The 19,380-nt window shown below is 43.6% G+C and overlaps 1 protein-coding gene across 1 annotated transcript in view; it reads right to left on the bottom strand.

Moving 5' to 3' along the window:
- The window catches only part of KATNAL1 (katanin catalytic subunit A1 like 1), a gene marked incomplete in the record, with an annotated part of 76,273 nt that overhangs the window by 55,413 nt on the left and 1,480 nt on the right, over positions 1–19,380 (bottom strand). The window contains 1 exon segment of the mRNA NM_001171490.1: positions 18,096–18,256. Within this exon segment, the coding sequence (NP_001164961.1) occupies positions 18,096–18,256 (161 nt within the window).

The following is a 19,380-nucleotide window of genomic DNA, read 5'->3' as shown; positions in this document are numbered from 1 at the left end:
GCCACCTGGGGGGGTGAACCAATGGAAAAGGAAGCCTTTCTCTCTGTCTCTCTCTCTCTCTCACTGTCTAACTCTGCCTGTAAAAAAAAAAAAAAGGTAAAAATGCAAAAATTCAGCTTTTTCTTAAAGCTTTTGGATCCAGCTACAAGTCTTTGTTTCTGTATATGAGGTGAGAAAATTCTAGAAACTACTTTTAAGAGGCTTCTAAATAACATTTGGTCCTGTTTATACACATGGCTAATAAAAAGCCATCAAATTTTTTATTCACATTTACAAATTTAATATATTTTATTTCCTTTGTAGTTCTTGCATTGCCTTACTTAGTAAAGCATAAGTTACTTATAAATATATCTTTTAAAACTTATGGTAAATTAAATTCATAAAAAGATAGCCTTAAGTTTCTTATAAATGTTCCAATAAAATATTTAACAAGTTTTTTTAAAAGATTTATTTATTTATTTGAAAGTCACAGTTAGAGAGAGAGAGACAGTGAAAGAGAAAGATCTTCCATCTGCTAGTTCACTCCCTAGATGGCCTCTATGGCCAGGATTGACCAGGAGCTTCATTCAGATCTCCCATGTGGGTGGCAGGGGCCTAAACACTTAGGATATCTTCCACCATTTTCCCCAGGACATTAGCAGGGAGCGGGATCAGAAGTGGAGCAACCAGGACTTGAACCGGCACCCATATGGGTTACTGGCATCACAGGTGGCAGCCTTACCCACTATGCCACAATACCAGCCCCTTAACAATTTTTTGAGTAAAGTAATCACAAATTCAAGTGATTTCATAATACATTTAAAGTAGAACTGCATGCATATTAGCCATATTTTCTTAAATATGTCAAATACGTAATAATAATAAATGCATACATTTCCTGTAACAGAAAAGTATTACTACAGTTTTGAGTCTCTTACACATGTCTATTTGGTTTTAAATCTTTCCAGAGTTGAAAAACATTTAGCCACTACAGAACACCCATAATTCACATCAACCAAGGTCACAGTCAACCCAAAATTTCAGCTGGTCTGAGACCTGGAGCTGCAGACACACTTCTCTCACCAAATATTACACAATCCAATTAACATGCCGGGGGTTGTCCTCATAGCAATCTGGATGCTACTCATGACCAATAATTTCAGCTGGAACTCTTAGTGGATTCTTGTCAATGATTCTAATGGGCCATACTAAATCTTATTTAATATTGCAAGCCAATCTTTGTGTCATTGCAAAGGGTGGAGTGAGAGGGATGACAACATCACTTATCCTCCAGTCTAATGGCAGAATTCTATCAGTGGGTAGATTAATTACCTAAATGTATCCTGATTTGTCGCTCCCCCTCTTCGTGGAGGAACGACACAGGACCCTGCGCTGTTCTTTCATCTGCTCGGCCCTCCCCGGGTTTGCTGCTGGTTCTTCCCGGGTTGGCTACTATCCCTTCCACCTCCGTGGAAGGGCAGTTCCCCCTGGCCACATTCCCCACTTCCGCAGGGGAGCGGCACACCGCCGGCCGGCTTTCTCGGGGGCTGCACAGGTGTTCCTTCAGCTAGATGTTCCTCGTGCATGCCGTCTCTCTCCTCCTTTATAGTCCTCCTCCGCCAATCCCAACTCGGCTGCCCACATGCCGAGTACGCTGCTCTCCTCCAATCAGGAGCAAGTCCTACAGTTTATTGGTTGAACTGGAGGCAGCTGTGCGGAAGCTGTTTACTTCTCTCCCAGCGCCATATTGTGGGAGAGCAGATGCATAGAATAAGTCTTAATTCCAGTAACTCAGTCCAGTCCGGGCTGCTCCCCACACTGATTTTTTTTTTATTATTTTATTTATTTGAAAGACAGAGTTACAGAGAGAGGTGGAGACAGAGAGGTTTTCCATCCGCTGGTTCACTCCCCAGATAAAGGTAACGGCCAGAGCTAGGCCGAGCTAGGCAGGAGCCAGGAGATTCTTCCAGGTCTTCCACTTGGGGGCAGGGGCCCAAGAACTTAGGACATCTTCTACTACTTTCCCAGGCCATGGCAGAGAGAAGGATGGGAAGAGGAGCAGCTGGGACTAGAACCAGTGCCCATACGGGGTGCTGGCACTTCAGGCCAGGGCTTTAACCTGCTGCACCACAGTGCCGGCCCCTGTATCCTGAGTTTCTATGGCTGTAAAGACAGGCCCTTGTCTTTCCCATTTCATCCTAAAAAACTTGGAACTTGAAAAACCCTAAGATATTTCTTTTCTTCCTAACACTTAGGTCTTTTTTTAAAAGATTTATTTGAAAGTCAGAGTTACACATAGAGAGACAGAGACAGACAGACGCGCATGCGCAAACGTGCACACACACACACACACACACACACACCCAGGTCTTCCATCCTCTGATTCACTCCCAAATAGGCCACAAAGGCCGAAGCTGCGCCAATCCGAAGCCAGGAGCCAGGAGTTTCTTCCAGGTCTCCCACGCAGGCGCAGGGCCCAAAGACTTGGGCCATCTTCTACTGCTTTCCCAGGCCATAGCAGAGAGCTGGATCAGAAGTGGAGCAGCCAGGTCTTGAACCGGAGCCCATATGGGATGCTGGTGCAGGCAGCAGCTTTACCCACTGTGCCACAGTGCTGGTCCTCCAACATTTAGATCTTAAAAGTGGATGGTTTGTTATTCTTTCAGATTATCAGGACTATACAACATATAGAGTAATAAAAAACACCAGTTGAATTTTAGCTATCTCACAGGTCTTTGTTCACCTTGTAGGCAACTTGGGAAATTATTACACTGAGTTGAAAATCAAGAAAATACTAAAAGCATATGACATGGTCTCGGCATTCAAGAAGCCTACAATGTAGTGGAAAATATATACACACATTTTAGAATTACACTAGATGTCTCCTTTCGTCCACACATAAATCCTACAACTAAAGCCTTGCTGCAGAAGAGTACTCAACTCAACTATAATCAAGAGGCATTAGGACACCAGCTAAGACACACAGGAGCATTTCAGACTACGTGGACTGGATCCCTGGCTCCAGCTCCTGACACCAGCTTCCTGCTGATGCTGACCCTGGAATACAGTGATGATAACTCAAGTAACTAAGTTCCTCCACCCATGTGGGAGACCTGGATTGAATTCCTGGCTCCTAGCTTGAGCCTAGATCCAACCATTGCAGATATCTGGAGAGTGAACCAACAGATTGAAATTCTCTCTCTCCTCTCTTTTTCTCTCTCTCCCTCTCTCTCTGCCTCTCAAGCCAATAAGTAAATAAACAATTCTAAAGTTCGTGGAAAAAATAAAAAGGTAATGCATGGTAGGATAAGATCCTTAAGAATTTATAACAGAACTCCAAAAACAATATAAAACAACAAAAATAAATAAGCTGAAAATGTTTCCAAAATAAAATATGTAGGAATGCTGGGTAAAATGTAACAAATGCTCTTTAAAATACACAGCTGGGACCAGCGCTGGGGCCTAGCGGGTAAAGCTGGGTCAGAAGTCAGGATGCCTGCAGTGCCGGCATCCCATATGGGTGCTGGTTTAAGTCCCGGCAGCTCCATTTCCAATCCAGCTCTCTGCTGTGGCCTGGGAAAGCAGCAGAAGATGGCCCAAGTCCTTGGGCCTCTGCACCTGGGTGGGAGACCTGGAAGAAAAGAAGCTCCTGGCTCCTGGCTTCTCATCAGTGCAGCCCTGGCTGTTGCAGCCAACTGGGGAGTGAATCAGCAAATGAAAGATCTCTCTCTCTCTCTCTCTCTCTCTCTCTCTCTGCCTCTCCTGCTCTCTTTGTGTAACTCTGACTTTCAAATAAATAAATAAATCTTTAAAAAAAAAATACAGAGCTAATCTTACCCTGGCAACAGAATCACTAACAGACTAGAGAGAGCTGTAGAGCGAGCTGAGAGCCGAGAGCACAGTGACTCTTCGAGGTTTGCAGCCCTGGACATCTGAGGAGCAGAGATACGAGTGTCCACAGGACGGCCGGAGAGAGTCGGAGAAGTTGCACTGAGACTGCCACGTGCAGCCAGGGCCCTCGGAGGGCAGCGCCTCAGGGAAAGGGCAGAATTTAAAACACATGGAAGAAGTTAGGTAAACCTGTGCCAACTGCACCTACATTTTGTATTTGTGGAATAAGACAAAAGTCTCCCTTGAATAGTGGCCAGGGGCTCATCCTCATGTGATCAGGGACTGGAATTCATAAAGAAAGAAAGTTACCTAAAAGCGGGCCCGGACAGGTGCCATCCCCAAGGCTCCTGACTCAGCACATACAGGTTCTCTCCGCAGTGACCACCCTGCCGAACAGGCCCCACACTGAATGACAAAACCCGTGGCAGAAGAGACACTCAACTTTACCAGCACAGAGAGAGTCATCACAAATAACAAAATGCAAGACTCCCAAGAGCTTTCGATAATAGAAATGTCAGTTACAGACTATAAAGCACATGTATGTATAAGATGATTAAAAGTATAATCAAAGAATTTAAATGAGTAGCATAAATAAAAATACACCATACTTAAATAATTCAAGGCAAAACTGTTTTAATGCCAGAAGCAAAACATAAAATCTTAAGGAGAGGGAAAAAGATAAGTTAGCCTACAAACAACAATTCCACTGACAACGCAAGCCAGCAGGCTAGAGAATACTACGACTAATGTCATCTTCAAAGCATAGAGAATAAATAACTACCAACCTTGTGTCCTATCCTGAACTATTAGGAATGACAGAAAACAGATGTTTTGAAGCAAAAACTAATAGTTTACCACTAATAGAGACCTTTAGAATAAGACCAATTAATATACTTCAGCCAAGATGAAAACTGAATCCACCAAGAATGAAACACAAGGACCTATGAAAAAAACAATTGGCAAATACATGGAACAGTCTGAATAAGCGTCTTATTTACTCACTCTTTCCAAACATATGAATGGAATGCCAACACTCCAGGCACTCTTCTCTGAGCTGGGGATAGAGCCCTAAGTACAACAAAGGCCTGACTTCAGAGCATGCAATCCAGCAGGCAGGCAACACACACACACACACAAATACCTACACAAATAGAAATACATACACACACATACCCTCCAATATGTACTATGAAGAAAGACAAAGCAAAGCAAGGGGACAGAGTGAGGACAGGTAGCTAGTGTGGAGTCAGGGTAAGACTATGTGGCTAAATGTGAACGAAGACCTAACTGGTGAGTGAGGGCCTCAGGCACCTGCATGTCAAGTGGGGTGGGAGCAGGGCTGGGCAGTGAAGCTGCAAACGATTCCTGAGCACTTCCTAGATGCCAGGCTGGTCTTTACGCTCTACTGCTTCGTCATTTAACTCTCACACCAACCCTGTAAGATAACTGTCACATGGTTCCCAGTTTATCGCAGATGAAGGTAAGGGTGAGAGAGGCTGAGTGAGTGGCCCACAGAGACACGTAACAGGTGCGGGACAGGTTGAGCTGGACAGGCTATCTGAACAGCAGAGGGCTGAGGACTAGGGAAAAACAGGAGAGGGAGACAAGAGGCCACAGTCAGCAAAAAGGAAAAGAGGAAGGAAAGCAGAATAGTGCCATGCCTCAGATACCATAAAGCAGGAGAAGGAATTCCGGAAGAGATGGCAAACGTAAGACAGGAAGCTATTCTGTATCTCCAAGAATGCAGTCCCTATGCTGCCACGACTGCAGGCCCAGGATCTCCAGGAATCGAGGGGAAAGGCAACACATGTACAGGCTCCGTTCTACGGCAGGGTGGCAAGAGCAGGAGTGGGAAATGACAGTGGCTGAAGGACAGCAAGGCAAAGACGACTTGCATTTAAAACGTAAAGCCAATGCAGCTTCACTCTGACTTACCACTATCTTGTTCCCACTCCTTACTTTATCTCTAACGAATTACAATGTCTTTCAGTTGACTGTTCTGTAATATAGAAAAAAGAAATACCAAGTTTTTAAGTACTTCTTTTAATAAAGATCTAGAACGGCAAAGTGAAAATTGCAAGTGAGTGACTCCTGAGTGCTGTAACTCAGGCGAATGCTCCCTAGAGGAAACTTACCTAACAGCAACAACGCATTAGTCAAATGGAATGTCCTCCCAACCTCAGAACGCCTAAGATCGGAATTCAGAACCTGACAAACACCTGCTCCCTGTGTCCTCATTCCTTGAGGTCCTGCCTGTTTTTAACCTGAGATGACCACAAAACAATCAGCAGTCCCCTCTGCACCCACTTCCTCGCACGCACACCTCCAATGTGCCTGCCACCCCCCTGACTGAGCCAGCAGTCCTGCAGTCCCTTCACTTCACCTGAGATCCACCTCCTTTGTCTCTTCAAGGACACCGCTCCAGCACTCTTCTACTGTGCCACGCAGCGTCAATGTTCCCGTTTCTGTCGCAGGCTTCCCATCAGCACAGACATGCCCTGTTACTCCTTCCTTGCAGAAACAACACCCTTGGTCTCCCTGCCTCCCCCAGCTACAATGTCTTCACTCCTCTGTTCCAGCAAGACTCACTGGAAGAGCTGTATCGTCACTGCCCTCAGCTCCTCTCTTTCCGTCCCCTGAATCCACTCCCCTCTCCTCACCATTCCACCACACCTGTGTCAAGGCCAGCAATGAGCTCGTGCTGCCACATTCAATCCAATTCTCAATCCTTATCCTATCTGACCTACATGCAGCACTTGATAAAGTAACCAAGAAATCTCAGTTTCTTCTTAAAAAATAAGAATGGGGCCAGTATAGTGGCATGGCAGATAAAGCTACCGAATGCAATGCCAGCATCCCAAATGGGCACTGGTCTGAGTCCCAGCAGCTCTACTTCCCATCCAGCTCCCTGTTAATGCACCTGAAAAGACAGCATAGGATGTCCCAAGTTCTTGGGCCCCTGCACCCATGTGAGAGACCCACAGGAAGCACCTGGCTCATGGCTTTGGTCTGGTCCAGCCCTGGCCATCACAGCCATTTAGAGAGTGAACCAGAGGATACAAGATCTCTCTGTCTATCCCTGTCTCTGTAACTCTCCCTTTCAAATAAATCTTTTTTAAAAAGAATTATAATAATTTTTATCTATTTTAGGAAGTGGTTATAAAAATTAAATAAGAGGAGGCTGGCATTATGGCACAATGGGTTGAGCAGCCACCTGCAATGCCAGTATGCCATGAGTGCCAGTTTGAATCCTGGCTGCTCCACTTCCAATCCAGCTCCCTGTTAATGCACATGGGTAAGTAGTGTATGATGGCCCAAGTTCCTGGGTCCCTGCACCCATGTTGGAGACCCAGACACAGTTCCAAGTTCCTGGCTTCAGCCTGACTCAGCCCTGACCACTGTGGCCATTTGGGGAATGAACAAGAAGACAGATCTTTCTCTCTCTCTCTCTCACTCAACTCTGCCCTTCAAATAAATAAAAACATCTGCAGCACTGGCATCCCCTTTGGGAGCCTGTTCAAGTCCCAGCTGCCCCACTTCCAATCCAGCTCCCTGCTGACATGCCCAGAAGAGCAGCACAGTATGGCCCAAGTGCTCGGGCCCCTGAATTCACATGGGAGACTCAAATGAGGCTCCTGGCTTCGGCCTGGCCCAGCCCTGGCCATTGCAGCCATTTGGGGAGTGAACCAACAGATGTTAGATTGATTGATTGATTGATCTCTCTGTGTAATTTTTTTTTTTTTTTTGACAGGCAGAGTGGACAGTGAGAGAGAGAGACAGAGAGAAAGGTCTTCCTTTGCCGTTGGTTCACCCTCCAATGGCCGCCACGGCCGGCGCGCTGCGGCCAGCGCACCACGCTGATCCGATGGCAGGAGCCAGGTGCTTCTCCTGGTCTCCCATGGGGTGCAGGGCCCAAGCACTTGGGCCATCCTCCACTGCCTTCCCGGGCCACAGCAGAGAGCTGGCCTGGAAGAGGGGCAACCGGGACAGAATCCAGCGCCCTGACCGGGACTAGAACCCGGTGTGCTGGCGCCGCAAGGTGGAGGATTAGCCTAGTAAGCCGCAGCGCTGGCCTCTGTGTAATTCTTTCAAATAAATAAATAAATCCTTTAAAAAAAAAAAAGACTAAGAACCTATGCTATGTGCAGAGTTTATTAGCACAGTGTCTGGTTCACAGAAAAACTCAATAAATGTCAGTTATTATTGTGGCTAATCAGCCCTGCTACCTATATTCTACTCATAGTCTAAAAACAGAATTTACTCCCTACTCAAGAAATAGAATTTTGAAGATAATATGACTCCAGAATGTGAAGAAAATGATATCATCTCAACCTGCTAAGAGCATTAGGCAAATAATTATTCCCTCATAAAAAGAATGGCCTTATGATATTTCTCAGCCCCAGCTGCTGATGATTCCTAAATAACCATCACTAGTTCAAGTCTCTCTCAAAGTCTACTTCTCATTTCTCTTTAAAATACTTATTTATTTTTTATTTAAAAAGCTGAGTGGCAAGGAAAGACAGAGCAAGAGAGACAGCGAGAGTGTGTGTGTGTGTGTGAGAGAAAGAGAGAGATATCTTCCATTTGCTGGTTCACTCCCCTAATTGCCCACAAAAGCCAGGTTTGGGCCAGCTCAAAGCCAGGAACAGGAACTCCATCCTGGTCTCCCACATGGGTGCAGGGGACCAAGCACCTGGGCCGTCTTCCACTGCCTTCTCAGGCACAACAGCAGGGAGCCAGATCTGAGGCAGAGCAACCAGGACTCGAACCAGCACTGCTATCAGTCAGCGGTATCACAAGCAGTGGCCTAACCCATGGCACCTCAACAAAGGCCCTCAGTTCTCACTTCTAATTCCCACTCAACAGCTTGGTCTAGGTGTTTCACTGCTTGCTCCAACTTCTCCATCCTCCATATCTCATTAACCACCAAATCCAGTCCATTCCACCTCAGTAATGACACTTTCACCATATGCTTAAATGGTACAAAACCGTATGCTTAAAAGGGCAGCAACTGTGTTGCTGTATCCCACAACGCGTGGAAGGGCGCCTGGTACAATATCTGGCATAAAAGGAGATTTTTGAAAAATTCATGGAAAACTGAATTAAGAGAGAAGCTTTCTCTGGTACAAGAAAACCTGAAATCCATGCATTTTTTAAAATACACCTTTTCCATGAACTTTTTGAAGCCCCTCATAGACTAGATTCCAGAATCCTAGCTCAAGCTTTCCAGGATGCTTGGATTAATTTCTTTTTTCTTTTTCTTTTTTTTTTTTTAATTTATTTGACAGAGTTATACAGTGAGAGAGAGAGAGAGAGGTCTTCCTTCTGTTGGTTCACCCCCCAAATGGCCACTGGAGCCGGAACTATGCTGATCCGAAGCCAGGAGCCAGGTGCTTCTTCCTGGTCTCCCACCCGGGAGCAGGCGCCCAAGCACTTGGGCCATCCTCCACTGCCTTCCTGGGCCACAGCAGAGAGCTGGACTAGAGGAGCAACCGGGACTAGAACCCGGGGCCCAAATGGGATGCTGGCACTGCAGGTGGAGGATTAACCAAGTGAGCCGTGGTGCTGGCCCCCGGATTAATTTCTCTAAAGATCTACAATGGTCTGGATTACTGCTCCCCACAAGGACCAAAGTTAAAGCCTGGCATATGACGAGTGTCCCCAATATGTCAGGCAGATCAAGGATAGAGACCTTTTCTCCTAAGACTTCAAGGCAATTTTATGAAACAATCTCACTAGAAGCAAACTTGTAGTAGAACTGATACAAAAGCTTGCAGGGTTGGCGCTAAGGTGTAGCAGGTAAAGCCGCTGCCTGCAGTGCCAGCATCCCATTTGGGTGCTGGTTCGAGTCCCAGCTGCTCCACTTCTGATCCAGCTCTCTGCTATGGCCTGGGAAAGCAGTAGAAGATGGCCCAAGTCCTTGGGCCCCTGCACCCGTGTGGGAAGACCCAGAGGAAGCTCCTGGCTCCTGGTTTCAGATCGGTGCAGCTCCAGCCATTGCGGCCAACTGGGAGTGAACCAATAGACAGAAGACCTCTCTCTCTCTGCCTCTCCTTCTCTCTGTGTAACTCTGACTTTCAAATAAATAAATAAGTAAATTTTTTAAAAAAAATTTGCTACCCAACCTTCTAATCCCGGGAAAACAACTGAGCCTGAGGCTGGGTGAAACACTTACATGGATGAGATGACAGTTTACGCTCTGTCGGTACTCCAGCCTTAATTGATCTTTTTCACTGTAAACTAGGATCTAAAATGCTATCAGCTAGGTAATCTATTTGGGTATCCAAAGAAACCGAAGGCAACAACTTTAATACCAAGTCAACAAAAATTTCCACTTCGCTGCAATTCTACAGAATAGCATTAATCTGATAAAAAAAATCAATCTTCCCATCTATCCATACACAGAAACACATTACACTATCTCCCTTGGGTCACGATGAAATAACATTAGAAGGCCTATTACAGCTTTAGTCTATCTGTACAGAAAAAGCCACAGGATTAACTTCAGGCTTTGGGTATCCTGTGTATCCTGTCCCCCAAAAGATTTAACCTAAAAGATCTATCACATAGGAACACAAATTGGTATAGGCATTATGGATTACAGTATATAATCCTCAAGAATTCCTCAAAAAATCAAAAATAGAATTACCTTATGATCCAGCTACCCCACTTCTGTGCACACAGCCAAAAGAAATGGAATCAGTATGTCAAAGAGATATCTGCACTCTCTGGCTCATCTCAACACTACTGGCAACAGCAAAGGTACAGAAACTACCTAAATGTCCAACAATAGATGAGCAGTAAGGAAAAAGTGGGGTAGCCACCATGGAATATTATTCAGTCTTTAAAAAACAAAAATCCTGCCACTTGCAATAATATGGATAAACGTGGAGGACATTATGCTATATTATTATGAAATAAGCCATGTGTAGAAGACAAATACTGCACGAAGTGATATGTAGCCTCTACAGTAGTCAAACTCACAGAAACACAAAGTAGAAGGGCAGTTACCAGGCCTGAGAGGAGAGGGAAATGGGGAATCTTAACCTATTCTGTGCCACTCTAATAAAATCCCTGAGACGGAGTAATTTATGAACGGAGATTTATTTGGTATAGTTCTAGAAACCAGGAAATCCAAGATCGAGAAGCCCACATCTGGCAGGAAGCTCTTTGCCGTGTCATCCCATGGTGAGGGGTGAGGGCATAGGAAACAGAGGGGCTGCAGACTCCCTGTGACAAGCCTACTCTCCCACCGACTAACTTACTCCCCAGTGAGGAAGTGACAGAATTCTCTGGTGGTCACCTCACATTAGGGCCCAGCTCTGCAACACTGTCACACCGGGGATAAGTTCCCACTGGGAGACAACATTAAGTCCCACATTTCAGTTGTGCAAGCTCTGTTAACTATAGTTAACAAAACCGTGGGTGGGACTCTGTGGCAGAGCGGGTTAAGCTACCGCCTGCGATGCTGGGACAAGTCCACTCCTTTTTTTTTTTTTTTTTTTTTTTGACAAGCAGAGTGGACAATGAGAGAGAGACAGAGAGAAAGGTCTTCCTTTTCCATCGGTTCACCCTCCAATGGCCGCTGCGGCCAGCGCGCTGCGGAGTGCACCGCGCTGATCCGATGGCAGGAGCCAGGTACTTATCCTGGTCTCCCATGGGGTGCAGGGCCCAAGCACTTGGGCCATCCTCCACTGCACTCCCTGGCCACAGCAGAGAGCTGGCCTGGAAGAGGGGCAACCGGGACAGAATCCAGCGCCCCGACCGGGACTAGAACCCGGTGTGCCGGCGCCGCAAGGTGGAGGATTAGCCTAGTGAACCGCAGCGCCGGCCCACAAGTCCACTTCCAATCCAGCTCCCTGCTGATGACCTGGGAAAGGCAGCAGAAGATGGTCCAAGTACCTGGGCCCCCACCATCCACAAGGGATGAAGCTGGATGAAGCTCCTGACTCCTGGCTCTGGCCTGGCCCAATTGTGGCCATCTGGGGAGTTAACCAACAAATGGAAAATCTCTGTCTCTCCAGCTCACTCTGTAACTCTTTCAAATAAATACATAAATCTTTAAAACAAAGCACTGTTAATGCATACTTCGTATTTGATAAGTGGGTAGATCTTAAGTGTTCTTAGCTACAAAAAGAAAAAATTGGTAAATTACATGAGTATTAGTTGATAACTAAAATTTATTTTTTAAAAGATTTATTTTATTTATTTGAAAGGCAGAGTTACAGAGAGAGAAAGAGAAGTAGATTTTCCATCTGCTGGTTCACTCCCCAAATGGCTGCAATGGCCAGGGCTGGACCAGGCCAAAGCCAGGAGACTGAACTCTAGACGGGTCTCCCATGTCGGTGGCAGGGGCCCAGTTACTTGGGCTGGGCTGTCTTCTGGTGCTTTCCCAGATGCATTACTAGGGAGTTGGATCAGAAGTGGAGCAGCCAGGACCAGAACTGATACCCATATGCCAGTGTCACAGGCAGTGGGGTTAAGCCTCTACACCACAAGGCAGGCCCCCAAATATTTCTTAAAATACACATATATCAAATCATCCAGCTGTATACCTTAACTGTATATGATGTTTAGCTGTCATAAACACAATAAAGCTTGGGCAAAAAAGACCTCCTACATTTATTTTTTAGGCTGAATAAGAATAGTTCATTGAATATATACAATATGAAATACTGCTCCAATACAGAAAATCTTAATTTCATGGGTTCAGGTCCCACTATGAGTGATTACCTCATAGAGAGCATACTTAATAAGACTACATGTAAACGATTATAAAAATGATTTCATTGGGCCGGCGCCGCATCTCACTTGGTTAATCCTCCGCCTGCAGCACCAGCACCCCGGGTTCTAGTCCCGGTCAGAGCGCCGGATTCTGTCCCGGTTGCTCCTCTTCCAGTCCAGCTCTCTGCTGTGGCCAGGGAGTGCAGTGGAGGATGGCCCAAGTGCTTGGGCCCTGCACCCACATGGGAGACCAAGAGAAGCACCTGGCTCCTGGCTTCAGATCAGCGTGGTGCACTGGCCACAGCGGCCATTGGGGGGTGAATCAATGGAAAAGGAAGACCTTTCTCTCTGTCTCTCTCACTGTTCACTCAGCCTGTTTAAAAAAAAAAAAAAAAAAAAAAAAGAGGCTGGTTCAGAAGCAGAGTAGTTGAGACTTGAACCAGCATTCTAAAAAAAATCATTTCATTAATACAAGAAACCTTTTAACGGAGGACATTAAAATAATCTGGAAGCTTCATTTCTTTGGAGGTAAATTCTAAAACTGCTATGACTTCCAATGATTCCATTTTTATAGCTCAACTTGCTCACATTTAAGGCAGTGAATCTAATTGATTTTAAAATAGTTTCAATTTTTCCAAGACACATATGATGAACTAAAACATGATCATAATAAGCAGCTGTATGACACAAAAGGCATAACTTTAAACAGTGTGCCAAAACCACTAGTGGAAAACCACCCTTGATTTACCAGGGAGTTACTTCCTGACAAGCACAGCACACTGTACAGTATTGACTGTGTCCTCTCCTGACGACCGGGCTGACTGGGAGCAAACGTTTCTAAGATGAGCCACCATTAAGCTGAGAACCATCTGGGCAGGCATTTGGTGCACTGGCTAAGACACGGCTTGGGTCATCAAAGAAGGAGATACTTTTCTCTGAAGGGACGAGAGAACTTCCACTTCGCTTATGGCCTTGTCTAAATACTGACAGAGTTTGTGGATTCAAAAAGCTTCCATAGCCTAGGAAGCTTATGTCAAGAGCCTCGGGTATTCACTCATGTCATATGTAAGAGTGTTAACTGTTAAATTAACAACAGGAGTCACTGTGCACTAACTTCCCATGTAGGACCTCTGTCCTCAAAGAGTTGTATTATAATTATGTTTAAGTGCTCCCAAAAGATATATCATTCTTGGGTGTTTCTTTAAAGTTAATTAATTTTCTAAAAAAAAAAAAAGTGAAATTAACTTCAAGATGCAAAGACTCTGAACAGTCCTTGTCTCAACTGTTGAAGAACAGTTGCTTTTTGTTTTGTTTTTTGTTTTTTCGGGTATTTTTTTCCGTACAAATTGTTGAACTCTTTACTTAGTATTGAGTTGGTCTTCCATGTATAAAGTTAATCAAAAATGGATCTTAGTGGAGAATGGGGTTGGGAATGGGAGAGGGGGGAGGAGGTAGGGTGAGAGGGCAAGTATGGTAGGAAGAATCACTATATTCATAAAGTTATACTTATGAAATGCATGAAGTCTGTATTCCTTAAATAAAAGGTTTCTTTGAGGGGAGGAATAAATTTAAAAAATAAAAAAAAAAGACACTGCTTGGGACACTGCATCCCACAACAAAGATGCTGGGTTCCCATAGTGGAGCATGAGATCAAGTCCCAGCTGCTCTGCTTCCAATCCAGCTTCCTGTTAATGTTCCAGGGAAAGTAGCAGAAGACAGCTCAAGCAGTTGGGCCCCTGCCACCAGATGGTAGACCCGGAGTGAGTTCCAGCCTCCTGGCTTCTGCCTGGCCCAGCCCTGGCTGTTGCTGGCATTTGGAAAGCAATCAGCAAATGGATGATCTCTCTGCCTTTCAAATAAATAAAATAAACCCTTTTTTAAACAGTTCGGAGCTATCTGTATCCAGATGACCTGGGTATGCAGCAAAAGGGATGGAGTTTTGTGTTCAAAGTTTGAAGTGAAAAAGACAGATGCACCAACAGCATTACCAAGTTAAGCAGCTGATGCCAAACACGTCAGCTGTTCTCTGAAATGCTTTATACCAAAAAATGATGTTTCCTACGGACTTACACTGTCATTTCAGCGCAGTGCTCTCGTGGAAAAATTTTTCAAATTATACTTAAAACATCATTATTTTACTAAGCATTTTCAGCTTCTTTATTTCCCCACCCCCACTAAAAGCTATTTAACAAGGAGATAATTTTAACATACACAGGTGTATTCCAAATATACCTATAGACACCATCGAGTACATACACAAAAACAAGACAGCAGAAAAGAAACAAGTAAGACTCCTAACGTGGAGGAAACGGGTTCAAATCCTGACTCTGCCACTTTCTTATTCAGGTGACTCGGGGGAAATAACACACTCTGAACTTGCGTTTCCTCAGCTGTAAATGGTGTTCACAGTATCACCTTATCAATGATGAGACGGGCACACAACAACGGCACCTGCTCCACGGGGTCGCTGGAGTTAAGTTTAAGTAAGAATGCTTGTACGACATACAGCATAGGACTAATAACTACTGGCACTCACCCCTTCCTGAAAAGTGATCACCAACTTCACGGGACATGGAATCTCAAAAGCCATTTGTTCTCTACCAGCAGCATTTACAATGTTCCAGAAAACTCAGGATTCAGGCAGAATTTTCCAGGAGAAAAGAAAATTACTTAAGGGGCTTTATGGGTGAAGCTATCTTTTCTTAATTCTATTATTTTCTTTGTTTTTACCTAAAGAACATTACAGTAGTCTAGTTGTCAGAGCTGACCGTTAACTTTTAATACTTATTGTATGCCAGTTACTCTTGGACATTAAATTCCCTTACTCACTTCCATGAGGTGGACAGACCCATTTCACAGAGAATGAAATTAAGGTTTACAAACATTAAATAACTTGGTCAAGGTCATAAAGCAGGTGGGTGTCAGATCAAAATCTGATCTCATGGATCCACGTCAAGTGTCCTTCTATAAAACCAAGAATATCTAAGGGCCACACACATTCACTAGCTGTAGGAGAAAACTTTATTACATCTGCTTTATATGACCTGGAAAAGAAGCAAAGCTTGTAAAAGTAGAAAAATATTATACTACTCTAACCTCCCAGGACTCTCTTTTTCTAAGATTTATTTATTTATTTATTTGAAAGGTAGAGAGCTACAGAGAGGCAGAGGCAGAGAGAGGTCTTCCATCCACAGGTTCACTCCCTAAATAGCCTCACCAGCCAAAGCTGGACTGATCCAAAGTCAGGAGCCAGGAGCTTCTTCTGGGTCTTCCACGTGGGTACAGGGGAGCCAACCTCTACTGCCCTCCCAGGCGATAACAGAGAGCTGGATCAGAAGGGGAGCAGCTGGGACTCGAACCGACACCCATACAGGATGCTGGCTCTGCAGGTGGTGGCTTTAGCTGCTATGCCACAGTGCCGGGCCCTCCCACAACTTTTAACCTTAAACTTACAATTTTAGTATTTACTTATTTTATTAACCTCGTACCCATTCTGTGCCATGAAATGGTACAAAGTTTACTTCATTAACATTTGCCTTAGGAATACTTCACTGTTAACATTACTAAACAATGAAATACCTGTTGTTTTGCTTACATAAAAATTTAATTCATAAAGTTTATAACTACTAATCCTGGATTGTTACTAAAGTATTATATGCAATTCCTTTTCCAGTAAAACCTAGCAGAGTTGTTAGTGCTTTTCTCCTGTTGTTAATGATAATATGTGGAAACAGGAACCTTTACTTTTCCCCAGCAATATGCTGTCATAGATATGCTATTTTATCAAGGGTTTTCAATCCATAGCATAAAAATTAAAAACTACATACCATGGCTATATACACAAGGGGAATGCTTTAAAAATTTATAATGGAGAAAGGTGGTTTGGAGAAGTACATTCTGAAAAAGGACTGAAAAACAAGTCCAAAAGTAATTCAGAACCATGTTACAGGCAGGTAGGGAAAGAAAAAGAAAAGAAAGCGACTAGGCTAGTGTTTCTCTAACAAGGAGAAGTTTTTAGTGTTAATCAACATGAAAATACCATCCAGAATTTACTGAGTTCGCACCTTGAGTACTAAGGTTATTATCGGTGACACTCATGTTAGCACACTAGCAATTCAGAACAGGTACTCCTATATTTCAGGTCACTAGCAGCTTTTAGCCTGAAACTAGAAGTGTATGTCAGAATTAATGCTTTCAGAAAAAGCACTATTTCATTACACACAAATATAGAAAAATTTCAAGTTTTGATAGGTCAAAATACCATTATTTCTTTTGATTATTATTTACTTTGGAATGTTCAAGTTAACAATCCTATGACCTGTGAGGCACTGTTTTTTAAGGATAAGGGTAACTTAACCCAAGAATACCTGAAGCTGGTTACATGGAGGGGAAAAAACTACATCGCTGGAGACCTCACAAAGGAATCTTCCTCTACTGCTTTTACCGAGGAAATCACAAAATCTGCAACTCATGGAAAACATCCTGAAGGAATAAATTAACCACTTTTCACAGTTCTCTAAGTGATTTTAGAAAACTTCAAGAGATCAATAAGCAAAATAGATGATCACAGCTACTAACCAGAGAAAAACTCATTTTCTATGATGCAACATTCTGGCCACAACAGCACTTCACAATAAAGCTGAGAGAAAGACAGAATGACCTACACTCAGATCCTGGTCTAGCCTAGCACACAAGTCCTGCTCGCCAGGCCTCAGTTTTCTCACTTGTGAAATCAGTGTTGGCTGAATGCCTACTATGTACCAAGCCTTGTGTTAGCAATGCAAGTTTGTTATCGATTTTGTTTTAAGTAAACCTAATCTTGTTAAAAGACAAATGCAATGTGAACAACTGCTATGAATAAACTGCTATGCCTGGGAAACTTTTAAAAGTCTGCAGAAGGGACAGTCAGTGAGCTGAGATCTGATGACTGTGAGGTGCTTAGTTGAGAGATGGAGACTATGGATATTCCTTGAAGAAAGAAAAACTTAACAGGCAGGGAATGAGAACTGGGATTTCATGTATGTGCTGTGTAAGCTGGAAGTTGGAGAAAACCGGTAGAAGAGGAACTTAGAATCTAATATGCCTCACCAAGGAAGCTGGCTTGTTAGCAATGATAAGCCATTTACACATTATCAGTAAGGTTCCTTCTACACTGAGACTTACAGACTTAAGACGAACCAGATGAATCCAAAGTCTCCACCATTTCATCTGCAGTTAAGAGTTTCTTCAAGCAGAAAAGGAAAACTATCCAAATCTTGATGCTCATAATATGAGCCCAATACAACTCTTCACTGATAAACTCTAGCACTAGCAAGGCACCTGACATGTGACTGACTTCTGCTCTTTATCAAACACAAACCCTGTAAACCTCGGGTGCAAAATCATAAACAGGAAGTAAATTTGCACGTCTCCAGAATGCTTTCTCATATATCAGCCAAATAAACCTTCCCTCTGAGTACCACTGAACTAGAAGACTAAAGAGAACATGAGGTCCTGTTTACCTGTGTTCTGCAGGAACAGGAGGCGGCCAGACAGCAGGGTCTCTAAACGGCTCATCTTGACATGACACGGGGAAATCTGGCGGCTTCTCGATTTTAAAACTTTCTAAAGTGCTGACAATACTTTTAACTTGTTCATATTCTTCCAATAATTCCTGTCGAACCTTAAGAAAAAAAGTCATTATGTCAGAAACTGTTTAAAGAATATTTAAGCTGTAGTAATAATTGCTATAGAAGGTAGGTTTTCTTAATGTCATTCAAAGTATGCAAAAAATGAATCATTAAGGCGTATTCAAACACAGACAAAAAAAACAATTTAAAGCAACACAGAAAGAAGACAGACTGATTTAACAAAAGACATAATTATATGCCATTTCATAAGGGAAGTAGTTACAGATCTTTCATAATGGTACTCTATTTCTACCAAGAATAGGATGATCGTGAATATAATTTATAACAAGCAACTGGTTGGTAGCAAGTTAACCATTTCCAGAGAGCTATAATAGTATGCTAACTCTGGGGCCGCGCTGTGGGGTAGCAGGTAAAGCCGCCGCCTGCAGTGCCCGCATCCCATATGGGCACCAGTTCGAGCCCTGGCTGCTCCACTTCCTATCCAGCTCTCTGCTATGGCCTGGGAAGGCAGTAGAAGATGGCCCAAGGCCTTGGGCCCCTGCAACCGTGTGAGAGACCCAGAAGAAGCTCCTGGCTCCTGGCTTCAGATCGGCACATCTCCAGCCATTGTGGCCAATTGGAAAGTGAACCATCAGATAGGAAGACCTCTCCCTCTCTCTAACTCTGACTTTCAAGTAAAATAAATGAAAAATAAATAAATCTTTTTTTTAAAGTATGCTATATCTTGTTAATATATCCATAAACTGATTCCAAAATGATGTCAGCCAAAATTTTCACCAGCATTTCCAACCCCCAATATTACCAAATACAAAATGCCTGTCAGGAGTGGCTGAGAGCCAGAGCTGTGTATTATGAATTATATTCTCCACTTTGAAACTGGAATTCTTTTGGCCTTATTTCCATTTTTTTCCAAGTTTTGGGTAAAGTTCATTTTAGTTTCAGGGCAAAATTTTCCCTATATTTAAAAAACTTAGCTGAACACCTGGTATGTTGAAATGCTTGTGTTTTCAAACTATGATCCCAATCTAATTTTCAAAAGCAAATAAAAATAGAAAACTGCATTTATAAATTCATTTTGACAGTTTTATATTTTAAATCAGAAGGCAGAGCCTAAAAAATTTTCCTTTATCTTTATTTGGAATAATATATTGAGAAG

Source organism: Oryctolagus cuniculus, chromosome 9 (assembly GCF_964237555.1).
Source record: "Oryctolagus cuniculus chromosome 9, mOryCun1.1, whole genome shotgun sequence".
NCBI classification, from domain to species: domain Eukaryota; kingdom Metazoa; phylum Chordata; class Mammalia; order Lagomorpha; family Leporidae; genus Oryctolagus; species Oryctolagus cuniculus.
Note: the sequence above shows the minus strand (reverse complement) of the source record. Positions and strands in the feature narration are given on the sequence as shown.